We start from the raw sequence: 14,314 nt of genomic DNA on the forward strand, positions 1-14,314 counted from the left end.
GTAGGACTTTCCATGTTTTTTCAGACACCGTGCATATTTTAGTGAATAACTAAAAGATAATCCATCAGAGGCTGGCATCAAGCTCAATTTTAACTGGGAAATTATACATTTATAATTTAGTGCAGAGCATTTGATCTTCAGTTTGGAGACTACACCTAAACTCCCAAGCTCTTCGGAGTGAAAAGGAACATAGCCCCTCCCTCCCTCACCCTGCTAGTGCCTGCTGACCACCACTCTGCTACCTGGGTCTGGGCCTCCTCATGGTCTGTCATGTGGACGACAACCGAGTCCTGTCAGTACCCAGCATATATTGCCCTGTTCTACAGGTATCCTGACATGAACCTTATTATCTTTTGCCAAGCAAACCAATTACCTGTAGTGTCAAAGATTGTCATTATGCATGTTTCCATAGTATGCCTATGCTATATTCTTGGAGCAAAAGGGCTGGAGCCCTGCTGTGGTCCAAAAGAAAGATCCAGATCAGTGTTCTGCCGCTAACACGCTAGTGATCAAAGATAGCCTAACCTGATGTCACAGAAGGTCCAGGTAAAACCCTGAGAACAAAATGACATTGTGAACAGCTTTACCTCCCTCCTGCTTCATCCTTTCGCTTGCCCAGCATGTGTCAGTTAGATTATTTCAGGTCACAAAGAAAAGTCATGCTCTGGTTTTCTTAGTTGATACCACAACAGGAACTATGGGAGTCACCAGCAGAAGCCTGTTTGTTTGTCCCAATCACGAGCCCCTTCTCTACCCATGCAGCCCTCATGATCTCCCTGGTCCATAGCTCGTGCATTGCCCAATTGTTCTAGTGCCAAGATGGAAGTAAAACTTCTGACGGAACTATGCAGAGCTCCAGAGCCATATCCTGAAAGGCACAAAACACACTTCCATCAGCATTTGCAAAATATCCGCCTGGAGATTTCTGTTGTTTAGCTCCTGAGGACACCAGCATGAGGCAGAGGTTGGAAGCTCCACTTCACTCCTCCAGCCAGCCCAGCTCAGCTTGCCTCCTTGATGACATCACCATTTGCCTCCACACCCTCCCCTACTTTGTGGCTGATTTTTAGAAACGTGGTTGTCTGTGCCATGAGTCTTGATCTTCCAAACTCTTTCAGCATTTGAGGCAAATACCACAATAAATGCCTCAAGCATATGATGCTTACCAATAAAAACTTCATTACTTTTAGATTTTGTGTCTGTTGTAAATTCAAAGACCCCTCCTGAAATGTAATCCACTCTCCTGAGGCAAGGAACACAATTAGTGGAATGCTGCCATATGACAAATAGAAGCAGCTCTTTGAGTATTGCCATATGGGGAGGAGGATTATAAGGTAAAAACTTGGCTAACATAAAGAAATCTGATACTTGGTCAGCTAATTAAAATATAGAGTTTGAATTGAATTACATTGCATGGATGGATAAATCTCTTCCAAGAAGTCTTTGGTTATTAAGTGAAAATCCAATCCGAGTACCGGGGATGGGCTTCTTCTTTACAACTTGTTAATCAGGGAGGCTCCTAAGTTATTCAAAACAATATATACTATTGCCACCACTGCTGGTTGCTCATAGAACTAGATGATAAGACCATATTGCTAAAGCTACCACATACTCTGATCACAAGACATAGAAAAATTTATCTGGAACCGAGCTGGAAGCTTCTTCTCTGGTGACTAGCCCTCATAGTGCCAGAAGCTGCATTACAGGCTAGTGGGGGAAAATTGGCCGTAGTCTTACTCAGCTGTGGATCATATGTGCAACACTTCCAACTGGGTAGGCAAGATGTTCCATCTTGTGTAATAGTGGCAAGTCTGCAATGGAAGTAACCAATCACTTTCTGATTAAGTTCTGCAAACCTTGTCAAAAGTTCATGTCTTGGGAGGTCATAAGTTCTAATGGGAAGCTACTGCTGTTGCTTTGGTAAATGGATATGATGTGCCTGTCAGATTGCCTTCTAAATAGCTATGCTTATGCCAGCAGACTGGTGCTGCTCTCAGCTTTGGGCAGAGAAGCTTCTTTTTGCCATGTTCAGCAGTAACTACAGAGACTTGTGAACTAGAAAAGTGCTGAGGATAAGAGACTGTTAAATGCTCAGCCACACATTCAACAGCAACATCTACCCCTCCAAGGCTCAGATAATATCATAGAAGGGACACAAAGAATGTAAGACCTATAGGTAGGGGAATGGGGTGGAGTACTGACTTCTGGGCATGACAAAGCTGCTCTTTTTGGGTGCGTTCTTTTGAGACAAGGGCTCTCTGTAGCCCCAGCTGGCCTAGAACTTACTATGTGGGCCAGGCTGGCCTTGAGCCACCTTCCTCTGCCTCCAGAGTGCTGGTATTAAAGGTGTCTGCCACCATGCCCGACTGGCTTGAGTTTCTTTACAAAAGTTCAGTGTAATCTGATGCTGTATGTAAGTCCCCACTTCAGGTTCCATGGCTCTTTGGGCCCTCTGTCAGTGTGCCCTGTGCTAGAGAAAGGCAGGATCCTCTGGGTGGCACAGCACATTTCTGGTCTGGACTAAACACACCAGAAAGAAATATTCAGCAAGCAGATGCTGTTAAGCCACTGGGAGAAGCAGAGTTAACGCAGTATAGGCAGAGAGGAAAGGGGGCGGCTGCACTGAGCATTGATACTCAGGACAGTGTCTGCAGAGTCACTGTGAGCACAGAGCTGGCTCTTCACTGTTCATGGAGCCTAGAAATCCTCCATCTCCAGAATTCCGCCCTCATTGGAGACACTTTTGACAAAAAGCCAGAAGGAAATACTATCATTTTCCTTTTTCAAATCATAAATAATCCTCTTTTTCTGGAAAGTTTGTCTAGACAGGCTTATTTATGCCTTTGAACAAGCCACTGGTCTTCAAGAATCTTGCTTAAAGATGTTAAAAATTTCCAACCATTCAGACTTCCAGAACCTGAGGCTGAAAACTGCCAGGTATGATCAATGGATGCCTGCTCTCCCAGGTCAGGACCCATAAGACTGAGCCAACTGAAGCTATTGAAAGTGCCAGTTCTCATTGTGATAAAACACATTCTGGCAAAGCCACGGAAAGGAAAATTATAGTAATCAATACAGATCAAAATGAAACCAGATGAAGATTTCAGCTAAACTTGTCTTCACTTCTACTATAATTGATGAACTTACATCTATAGATGTAATAAACAAATGGACAGTAAAGCAAAGCATCCTGTAAAGAATTCCATTAGCCATACACAGATGGCCAAGGTATACATGACAGTGCCTTCAACATCACTAATCATTGGGAAAATCTAATCAGAACTGCAGGCAGATACTATCTCACTCCAGTAAGAATGGCTGTTCTCAAAAAGACAGATGGTAGCAAGTGTTGGCCAGGCCGTGGAGAAAAAAGAAACTTTGAACATTGTCAATGGGACTGTAAATTAGTACATTCATATGGAAAACAGTGTATGGGCTCCTCAAAAAATTAAACATGGAACTTTCATATAATCCAGAAATCCCACATTTGCATCCATATTGAAAGAAAATGAAATCAGTAAGTCAAGAAGACCTCTGCTCTCCTATGCTGTACCACTGTTCACAATAGCCAAGAAATGGAAACAACCTACATGAACTTCAACTGATGAATAAAGACAATGTGGCCCTTAAATACCATGGAATATTCTCCAGCCATAAAAAGGAATTAAATCCTGTCATTCATGACATCGTGAGTGGAACAAGAGATCATTATATTAAGTGAAATAAGAGTCACAGAAAGATGTGTTGTATAATTTAATTCACATATAGAATCTATAAATGTTGATTTCATAGAATCAGAATGGTAGTTATCAAAGACTGGGAAGGTGGTGGGAAGGAGGGGGTTGATTAATGGACACTAAGTTGATTAATGGACACTAAATTATAGTTAGACGTAAGTAGCTGTGGTGTTCAATAGCATAGTAGGATAACTATCAATATTGATAATGTTCTATAGATTTCAAAATGCTAGAAGGAAGAATTTGAATGTTTTCACCATTAACAAATAACAAATGTTTGAGGAAATACATTTAAATAATGTTTTCAAGTCATTTAAATCATAATACAGATAATTTAAACAGTAAATACATGTGTCAAAATATACATGGTACTCCATAAGTATGTATGATTTTATGCTTTTATATGTCATTTAAGAATAGTTCTCAATTTAAAAATCCTCTGTTATCTATGTTCAAGCTTGTTGAGGTTAAACTCATGGAATTTACTAGAGAACAGATAAAAGGCTAGAGGTATAGTCTGTGCACAGTTTTTTCAGCTAAACACAAAGTCAGGATAAATACACATACACACACATACACACACACACACACACACACACACACACACCCCACATGCATACACACTACAAAACACTACAAATGATGGTCATGACTTGCAAACTGTGAACTTATCACATTATGTGTGTGGGGGGGTGAACATTTGTTTACATTAATAATCTTGAATGGGGAGATTATCCTGCTCTGTCCAAGTGGACTAAATGCAAACACAAGCATCTTTGTAAGAAAGAGGCATGAAGGTCAGGGTCAGAGGAGCAGTGGAATAAGATGAGGGCTGGGAAGGGGCCATTAAGTGAAAAGAAGAGGGAGCTCCTTGGTGCTGAGAAGGGTGGGGAATGAACTCTACCCTGAAGCTTTCCAAAGACGCACAGCCAGGCCAACATCTTGAGCTTAGGCTGGAGGTAACCTACTTTGAACTTCTGACTTCCAGAACCTGGTGAAGATACAAAGTTGCATTATTTCAGTCCATTCAATTTGGTGGAGTTTGTTGTAGCAGCAGAAGAAACTAATATCATTAATAACATTTGTCTTTCATGTTTTCTATTTTCTCATTTACTATTTCCTACATTAAATAAGACAATGCAATGAAATTTTTAGAGTCTTTTTTTCTCTTTTTTGAGGGGACAGCTCTCTAAAATCCTTATTACTCTTACCACAATGATATAGGTAATTCCTCTTAGAAGTATTTGCTTTTCTAAATATAACCAGGAAGAATATATTTTTCTATAAGAAAGAGTAATTACTTAAGATATGATGAGACTGATGATGTAACTCAGTTGGTAGAGTGCTCGCTTAGCATGCACAAAGGACTGGGTTTGATTCCCGGCACTGCATAAACCAGGTGTGGTAGCACACGCCTGTAATCCCAGCACTTGGGAGATGGAGGCAGGAGGGTCATCTGGGACTGCCTAGTGAGGTTGGGACCAGCTTGGGCTACATTCGAAAAGAAAAAGCTTAGGCACCATGCTGGGTATTTTGCACAAAACTCATTTCCTGTTTTCAGCAAAGTTAAAAACAAGTTTCACTACTCATTCTGTGAATGGGCCTCCGAAGCTGGGACTGGAGGCCAGGTCAATGAAATTCCAAAGCCCTAACCCCTTCCGTTGAGACCACATTGCTGCCAAATTAGGTACACAACACAGTAAAACACCAATGTAGACTGTCTACCTAGATTTGGAAGAAATGGTGATTTGGGAAGTAGGTGTCACAGTCTAGAAAGATAAACGTGCAGGTGACTTGACTGTAGAAATCCTGGGATCGACATGGACTCTCCTCACTGTCTCTTCTCTGGGACAAACACTAACTGACCCTGTGTGTCGCCATCTTTATTTCTTTCAAATCTCCTCATAGGGGTATTTGCATTTGGACTTTTTGCCACGGACATTTTTGTTAACGCCGGACAAGTGGTCACTGGACACTTAACACCGTACTTCCTAACAGTGTGCAAGCCAAACTACACCAGTTCAGACTGCCGGGCACACCAGCAATTCATAAACAATGGGAACATTTGCACTGGGGACCTGGAGGTGATAGAAAAGGCTCGGAGGTCCTTTCCATCCAAACACGCTGCTCTGAGCATTTACTCCGCCTTATATGCCACGGTAAGTGTGGGAGCCTGTCTCCCCAAGTTGAGAGTTTGCTGGGATGTGTCTCTCTCCCTTCCCAACATCATTGTGTCATCTCTGTCATATATAGTGATGGGGGGAGGAGGTTATTCAAGAGCTTTATTGATGGTGCACAAACCTTAAACCTTTACATAAATAATGTGTTTATTTTTTGTGCATTAGGAAAGCAATTCTAATACAAAATCACATAAAACATATTTCTCCCTCATCGTATCTGCTATTCATAAAATGTCCCCCTACCCTGGCCCCACCACTCCCAGCATCCCAATATCCTGGCCTGCTAGACAATTTAGTTTGAAAAGAAATTTGAGTTTGAAAAGAATTTGATAAGCCCCCAGTTACACCCTCCCATTTTACAGATGAGGAAACTGAGGCCTAGTGATAGCCAAGAACACACAGAGAGAGCTGCTCAAGGTGCTGTCACATGGCAGGGGATTCTGTTGCCACTCAGCAGAGCACACCTTTCCTAGTCCTCCCACAGGTTTACAAGTATGGCCTCAGGTGAACGTCTGGCCTAGAGGTATGCAATCCCAGGATCCAGTACACAGCCTCTGCTTCTTACCACACTATCATTTTGTTAGGAGATGGCTGATTCTAGGAGAACCCTATGATCCCAAAGTTCACTTCTTACCTCTCCCCAGACACACACTGCTCTGCTGGGTCATGCTGTCCTTTTTAATTTTTCTTCTCTTATCAGAGGAAAATCAATGGTGTTTCTATTTTCCTACATTTTAACTAGTATCCATATTGGAAATGACTATATTTCACTTTTCTCTGATCTGTGGTTTTTTTAATAGGCCAGCACAGTGATCAAAGTTGCACAGGCTGATATTGCAAGATCCCTGATGGCACCACATGCATTTGACCAGTGGAAGTAGCCACTGGCCGAAAACATCCCTATTCCTTCAGCTTATGTTCTAGATATGACTAGTCTACTGAGACTCAGTAAAAGGGGGAGGGGGAAACCCAGCTAAGCCCCCTTTTAAGCCCCTGGGATGTTCTAGGGTGCCTTCACCCAACCCCCTCAGCCCCATCTGCAGAGGGAGGGAAACTATTCTTCACCTAGTCACTGCTGGAGGCACACGCTGGCTCTCTGCCACTGGGGCCAGTTCTGCCATCACCTGAGGACACACCTGCAGATTTGCAGGCATACCTGAGAACAGTGTGCCGTTCTGGAACCAGACTGCAAGTCTCATTTACCCAGAAGCATGTGAAATAATCAAGTGAACAGTCTCTTTCACACAACCTGGGGCAGGTAGGAATCTGTGCATCTTTTTCAAGACATCTCACCCTTGGTGGTACTAACCACCCCATCTCTTACTTAATCCTTTTTACATCTTCTCTGTAATGACTACATGATGAGGTAATTCTAGCTACCCCACATTAAGGAAACATGAACACAGATAATACAAAGCAAATCAGTTGTCACCTGATTAGACCTCTTTCCTTTTATTAAAAAAAGAGAAAGAAACAGGACTACCCTCTGAGGCATTTAGTAAGTTCTCTAGTTTTCAGAGTGTTGATTTATCCTTAAATCATCTAGACCATATATAATTTGTATAAAGCCATATGCTCTCGTACCATTTCTTCTGTTTTTATCAGATTCAAGCCACTGCTGTGTGAAATTAATCTTGCTAATGCCATTATAAAAACAAATGTATAACTTAAGCCATTGTCTCATCATCAAATGAGACTTAAGCATCATTAAGAGAAGGCACAGCATACGAAGTCAGAGACAGAACACCACTCAGATCAGACCTGTTTCCATGGACTCAGACGTGGATTTGAATTCCAATTAAAACCATGCCTTACAGACTCAATTAGATGAACCCCAATACAAGAGCCCAACTGTATGAACATTTTCTGAACCTCTGTTGTGTGTTAAATGCTTTCAGAATTACTCAAGTGATGGATATGCTAATTCCCTGGGTTTGCTCATTACATATCTATGAAAACACTACAGTATACCTCATAAATATCTGCAAAATTATGTATCAAGGAAAAATAAAGATGTAAGAGAAGCATCTCTAAACAGTGATTTTCTTGGTCCTAGTTACTAAAACAGTCCATGTTCTCAATGGTTATATTCTTATAGGAAAGATTCATAGAGGATGTAACTAGAAAACAATAATAGGAGCACAAAAAATCAAAATGAACATATATATTTACATCAAAAAATTTAAGTAACATTACCCAGTATCCGAATACTATAATAATGTGCTGTAATTTATGAGTCTTTGATCTACTACAGTTTTTTAAGGCATCTGTTACGTAGAATAAAGAGATTCCTGTATCCCATTTGTATGCGTGACGGTGTTCTTTCAGCCAGCTAACTTTTCAATGTAATATTGCAAGATGTATCTATTTGAACTTATACCTGCTCAGGACATACACATTGCAGCTTATATATCCTATAGGTTATATTTTGTGGTATCAGCCTATTTGTTAGAAATTACTGATTCATCACATTTGTTGAGATAATGGCTGTAATCCCAACACTCACATGGGAGGCTGAGGCCGCCAGAAGGTTGCAGCAAGTTTGATCCCTGATGCACCACATGCATTGGACCAGTGGAAGTAGCCACGGGTTGAAAACATCCCTATTTCTTCAGCTTATGTTCCAGATATGACTAGTCTAGTGAGTCTCAGCGAAAGGGGAAGGGGGAAACAACTAAGTCCCCTTTTAAGCCACTGGGATGTTCTGGGGTACCTCAACCTGCTTAGTCCCATCTGCAGAGAGAAGGAACCCATTTTCCACCTAGTCACGGCTCGAGGCACATGCTATGAACTACATAGCAAGTCCCAGGCCAACCAGGACAGATTTGGTCTTAAAAAGAAAAGAAAAACGCCAGGCACGATGGTGCACCCCTTCAACCCTGCCACTCAGGAGGCAGAAGCAGGTAGAGCTCTATGATATCTAGGCCAGTCTAGTCTACATAGTGAGTTCCAGTCGAACTGGGGCTACTGGAGACCCTGTCAGAGAATTTTTTTAAAGGAAAAGAAAATTATGGGTCAATGGTTCCCTCTAGTGGTGTTTTGTAGCCATTACTGAAGGTGATCTAATTTACTAGAAGCATGTTTTCTGAACTCTAAGCCATCCTGGGCATATTTGGTAACATCCGGCCACATTTCAGGTATTAGAATGTGAAACATCTTTTATTTAGTTCAGGTCTTTCACGGTTTTGTATATTTGTGGCACAAAGACAATTTTAGTATTTTTTTAAATATTTTTATTTATTATTTTTATTTGATGTGTATGAGTGTATTGCCTGCATGTAGGTAGGTGCACCAGTGTCATGCAATACCTGCCGAGGTCAGAAGAGGGTGCCAAGTCCCCTGGAACTGGAGTCACGAACAGTTATTAGCCACCATGTAGGTTCTGGGACTCGAACCTGGGTCCTCTGCAAGAGCAGCCAGGGCGCTTAACCACTGAACCTTCTCTCCAGCCCCCTAAGTTTAGTATTTCAAAACATTCTGTAGTAAATGGATGGCTAGAGCTAACCACTGCGGTCCTGACATGAGACTCAGCTTCTGGTACAGCTGTAACCTATCACAGTGGTTAGGCCGTTTTAATTAAGTCCGTCAACTAGTCAGTGAACAATTTTCTATTATTGCCCCAAGTGTGAAGACATCACCAAGACTGTGGGGGTGGGGGGGGACACAAAAAGTAAAATGTGTAGTCACTCACCTACCTGATATCCTCTACCACAAACTCATCGTCCTACAAGGTATACCTGGCACCTGAGATTCTTATCTGATTTTTGAAGAGTGCCAAATGATTCTCTAGTTTGTGGTATAAAAACTGCATGTTCTGAACCCAGCCATCACTCTTCAGTCGCTCCTGTCAATATACTTCTTATTGGTTCACACGCACATTAGGATGCAAACGTGACTCGTGTCTACATGCGCAGCATCGTAGACTGTTTCCTATCTACACTCTCTGCCAAGTTGCTTAGTGGAGTGCTTCAAGATGTCGTTGGTGCGGTTGCTTTTGTCACAGCCCTCGCCCCTGAGCTGAGCTGTATATGCGCATGCCTGGGGATGTACCAGTGCAAGGGCTGCCTGGTCACTCCCTGGTCTCTCTCCCACTGCAGATGTACATCACAAGCACAATCAAGACAAAAAGCAGTCGGCTGGCCAAGCCTGTGCTGTGCCTGGGGACCCTCTGCACAGCCTTCCTGACAGGCCTCAACCGTGTCTCAGAGTACCGGAACCACTGTTCAGACGTGATTGCTGGCTTCATCCTGGGCACCGCAGTGGCCCTGTTTCTGGTAGGTCTTTCTATCCATCCCTCTTAGCCCATTTGTCTAAAGTCATAGCACATGGGATTTCCCAGGTGCCAGTCTGTTTCTGTGTTCCTCTTGTCCCCACCCTCAGAGTTGCAGTTCTGCCAAGGACATGCATATTTTTGCTGCAGCAATGGTAGTAGATAACCTTTTCTTTCAGAAATATGACTGGCCATCACAAAAGGAGATTATTTTCTGTCCTTGAACACTTGGCTTGGGATTGGAGCCAGGCAGACTAATTACATGGTGCACCTTTGAACCTGTGCTCTTAAGTATTTGCTTTGTGTTTGAGGCTCAGAAGTTACATGTTTTTAGGCAAAGAACAGAGAACAAAGGGCACTGATGGAGTAAGCACTGTCCCCTTCAGCACTGCAAGCATCTCAGGATCCAGGAACCATCATGGTATATGTATTGCTCTCAGAGACAGGGAAAGCCAGCAGCTAACCACACTCACATCTGAACATGCCCCTGGGCATCTTGATTCCATCAGTAACCTTCCTGGAGCAGACTATGAGCCAACACGATCTTCTTGTCTTTACAGTACTGAGAATGTTTTCGCTGTTCAAATAGATGGGGACCTGGCTTACCTGCTCACCTAGAAAATCCCTTAATATGAGTTGAATTGGAAAAGAATAATTTGTACTCTATCTTGTTATTCATTTTTCAGTTTTGTTGAAATGTGATAGGCCTAAGATGGTACATACTGTCTAACTGTTGAATTTTTCCCAATATATATTTTTATTGAGTTTTTGTGCATTTCATATAATACATCTTAATCATTTTTGGAGCCCCACCTGCACCCCCAGAGCTCCTCACACCAGATTTCATGCATTCTGTAATACTTGTTAAGACTTACCTAGTCAAGTTTGTGTCCCTGGCTGTCCCCTCAGTATGAGTTCATTCACTGGAGCCTGGTCAGCCTATCTAGTGTGTCCCTCACCTAGCAGTGATCAGCTGTCAGTAGTTTCTAGGCTAAGACTGGGCCCGCCAGCCCATTTCCCAGTTCCATGTTGGGTTATTTTTTTTTTTAAGTTTGCATGAAACTCAATTGTGACATCTTTCTTGCATTTTCTTCCCCCTCCACCCCAGGCAACCACTTGATCTGTCATTCTAGTTAGTTTTCTTTTTAGTATACCATATTTTATTTAAATTAAATCATATATGTATTTTTGGAATCTTACATCTAGCGTAATTTATATTTTGAGACTCATTCAGGCTGTAGAATGTAACAAGGGTTAGAATTCTTTTGTTGCTGTGTAGTATTCCATTGCATGGATTTAACCACAGGGGCACAAGTTAGTTCTGTTTGTTTGCTTGCTTGCTTGTTTATTTTGACAATAGGTCACCAAGAATGTAAACTTACATATTCTCCATGAAACAAACCCCCTCTCAATACTTAGAAAGGAGAAAAAGGCCATCTCAAAGTATCTCCCACCTCCTTGTTCACATCTCTTTTTTTTAAATTATTTATTTAATAACCATATAATTAGAAGATGCATTTTATTACAACACCATTGATATATTCAATAACAATTTCCAGAGCTAAGATGTGCCTCTTTCAAAATTGGCTGTCAATTTTTAGGTTTACAGTTGAATTAATACAGTTATACAATACTGTACTCCATATAAACCCTCTAAGACATAAAATTTAAATGAGGTTTTAAACTTTAAAAAAGATCTCCATTTCATTATTAAAATACACAGTTTCATACAGAAAAATTCATTTTTAATACAATGGACACTAAGATGCACATGTGTTTCTAATCTATGTATCTTTAAGACTGGCATCACACACAGACTGATTTTACAATCATGCACTCCTGTGATTTAACTTCTTTTTTTTCCTCCCAACCCTCAATACACAAAATACACATATACGCTTGTCCCAGCCTCTAGCTCAGTTGCCCAACTATACTGCCTGCTAACATATACACAGAAATTGCTTACACATTTCTGTGGAACAGTGATTATGAAGATATCATAACTCAATGTGACCTTGAACAGATTTCTTTCTATAGTGGAAGGAGAAGAGGGGCTGAAGTACAAATTCTCTAGGTAAAGTTATAGGAAAAGTGCTGGAATGTTCCTAAGATGTTAATATGTCATTAGGAGGACTTCCTGAGAAATGTTTTTTTTTAATTTTTTTTAAGAAGGAAAGAATCATAGGTGACTTCAAGAGAAGAGAAAATTTCCAAAGACTAACACTGGTTCATGAATGAAGATGTGGGCTCAGAAGAAAAGCCAGACAGCTTGACACCGTCATTCCTACAGCACACTATCCCCAGCTAAATAGAAATGGCAGTGTGCAGTATGGACCGCCATGCAATTGCATGGGTTCTCTGAGAAATGGTGTCTATAAAAGACTATGGGTTTGTTGGGGCCCGGTGTACAAATTCTGCTTCAATATTACACTTGTGTTTTCTTAGTGATTTGCAGTCCTGTTTTCTACCACTTATTTAGAATTTGGTCTGTCGTCACTGTTTTCAAGTGATTTTTCAATTGATATCAAGTTTGTTTTCACCCAGAGATCCAGATCTGCTACCGAATTGTTACTATAGCAAACAGATCATGCAGTCGAACTGGGAAAAGGGGAGAGAAGTTAGGGAGGAGACTGGAGGTATTGATAGAGAGCAAGATTTGGAGAGAGAGAGAGAGAGAAAGAGACAGAGAGACACAGAGAGAGAGACAGAGAGAGAGGGAGAGAGAGAGGGGGAGAGAGAGAGAGGGAGAGAGAGAGAGAGAGAGAGAGAGAGAGGGAGAGAGAGAGAGAGAGAGAGAGAGAGAGAGAGAGAGAGAGAGAGAGAGAGAGAGAGGAGAAGCAGCATACTGACTATACAACTGTGTTTCCCAACAGGAAGAACACAGAGGAGAAGGAAATTGTTAGGTGACCAATTACTGCATGCCTACACTCTACGTCAAATCGTATGCTCCTAGGAAGTCCCCAGCAATATGCTTATCCTTGTCTTATAGAACAGAAAATTGAGCCTCAAAGTATATATCTTGGTCAATGGTCATCTCGATTCCAAGGCTCTGACACCTCCTGTTCTTCCCATTTCCTAAGTGGCCAAAGTTTTAAGCAGAGCTGTAGAGTGAGATAGAGGGGAGCCAGATAAAGAGTGCTTATGTAAATGTTCTATATGATTTGAAAAAATGACAGGCAAGACTTAAAAATGTGAGCTATAGAAACAAAGATACACAGTAATGAATGTATGGAAAGAGGCAGATAAAGTCAACATGGTCAGAGAAGGTGGTAAGAACAGCTGGCTATGACTCTGGCAGGAAATAAGGGAATTGGATAGTCATTTATAGGTGAGGTTTTTCTTTAATGGAAACAATAAATGGAAAAGACCACTAATGAGTTGTCTAATCCAAGTAAAGAGCAGTGACATGGCTTGACGGTGATCACTTTAGGAAGAAGTTAAATGTCAGCCAGCATCGATGAGGTGCTCCATATGTTTGGAACGTAAGAGTCAAAACAGTATAGCGATGTGATTTAAACGAATTTAAGCTTCTGAATGAATTTGGGCAAATTATCTAATTTCCCTTATCCAAACTGGATAATAATGGCACCTCCCTTTCTATTACTGGCAATTGTTGGCTGGTTTAAGGAAATGAGGTAAAACCCTTGGCTCAGTGCCAGACACAGAGTGCTCCTCAATAAATGTTTGTTGTTATTAAGCAGTGACTTATATTTGTCATGTTTAATTGTCACACATCTATGAGGTAGGTGCTCCTATTCCTGTTCTGCAGCTAAAGAAATTGGCTACATGTCCCCAGCCACCTGGTAAACTTGACTTGCCAGCACTTACAATGTTCTCAGCACACACTTCATCTCCCCTCCTGTTGCCACCATCCCCAAGGAAGAACATCTCTATGGTGATAATATTCAAGTACAGAGATCTACCACACTCAGAGATGACCAAGCAGTGACCACTTGAGTCTGACCCCAGTATCTTTTTCCTTCATCCTGCAGGGAATGTGTGTAGTTCATAACTTTAAAGGAACACAAGGATCTCCTTCCAAACCCAAACCTGAGGATCCCCGTGGAGTTCCCTTAATGGCTTTCCCAAGGATAGAAAGCCCCCTGGAAACTTTAAGTGCACAGGTA

The 14,314-nt window shown here is 41.5% G+C and overlaps 1 protein-coding gene across 3 annotated transcripts in view; it reads left to right on the plus strand.

Moving 5' to 3' along the window:
• The window catches only part of Plppr1 (phospholipid phosphatase related 1), a 301,822-nt gene that overhangs the window by 280,555 nt on the left and 6,953 nt on the right, over positions 1-14,314 (plus strand). For all 3 annotated transcript variants that reach the window (XM_008851906.2, XM_029555427.1, XM_029555428.1), the window contains 3 exons: positions 5,646-5,896; positions 10,015-10,191; positions 14,180-14,311. In XM_008851906.2, coding sequence (XP_008850128.1) covers positions 5,646-5,896; positions 10,015-10,191; positions 14,180-14,311 — 560 coding nt within the window. The remainder of the gene's footprint in view (positions 1-5,645; positions 5,897-10,014; positions 10,192-14,179; positions 14,312-14,314) is intronic.

Source organism: Nannospalax galili, unplaced genomic scaffold, assembly GCF_000622305.1.
Source record: "Nannospalax galili isolate Female #2095 unplaced genomic scaffold, S.galili_v1.0 scaffold125, whole genome shotgun sequence".
NCBI lineage: Eukaryota > Metazoa > Chordata > Mammalia > Rodentia > Spalacidae > Nannospalax > Nannospalax galili.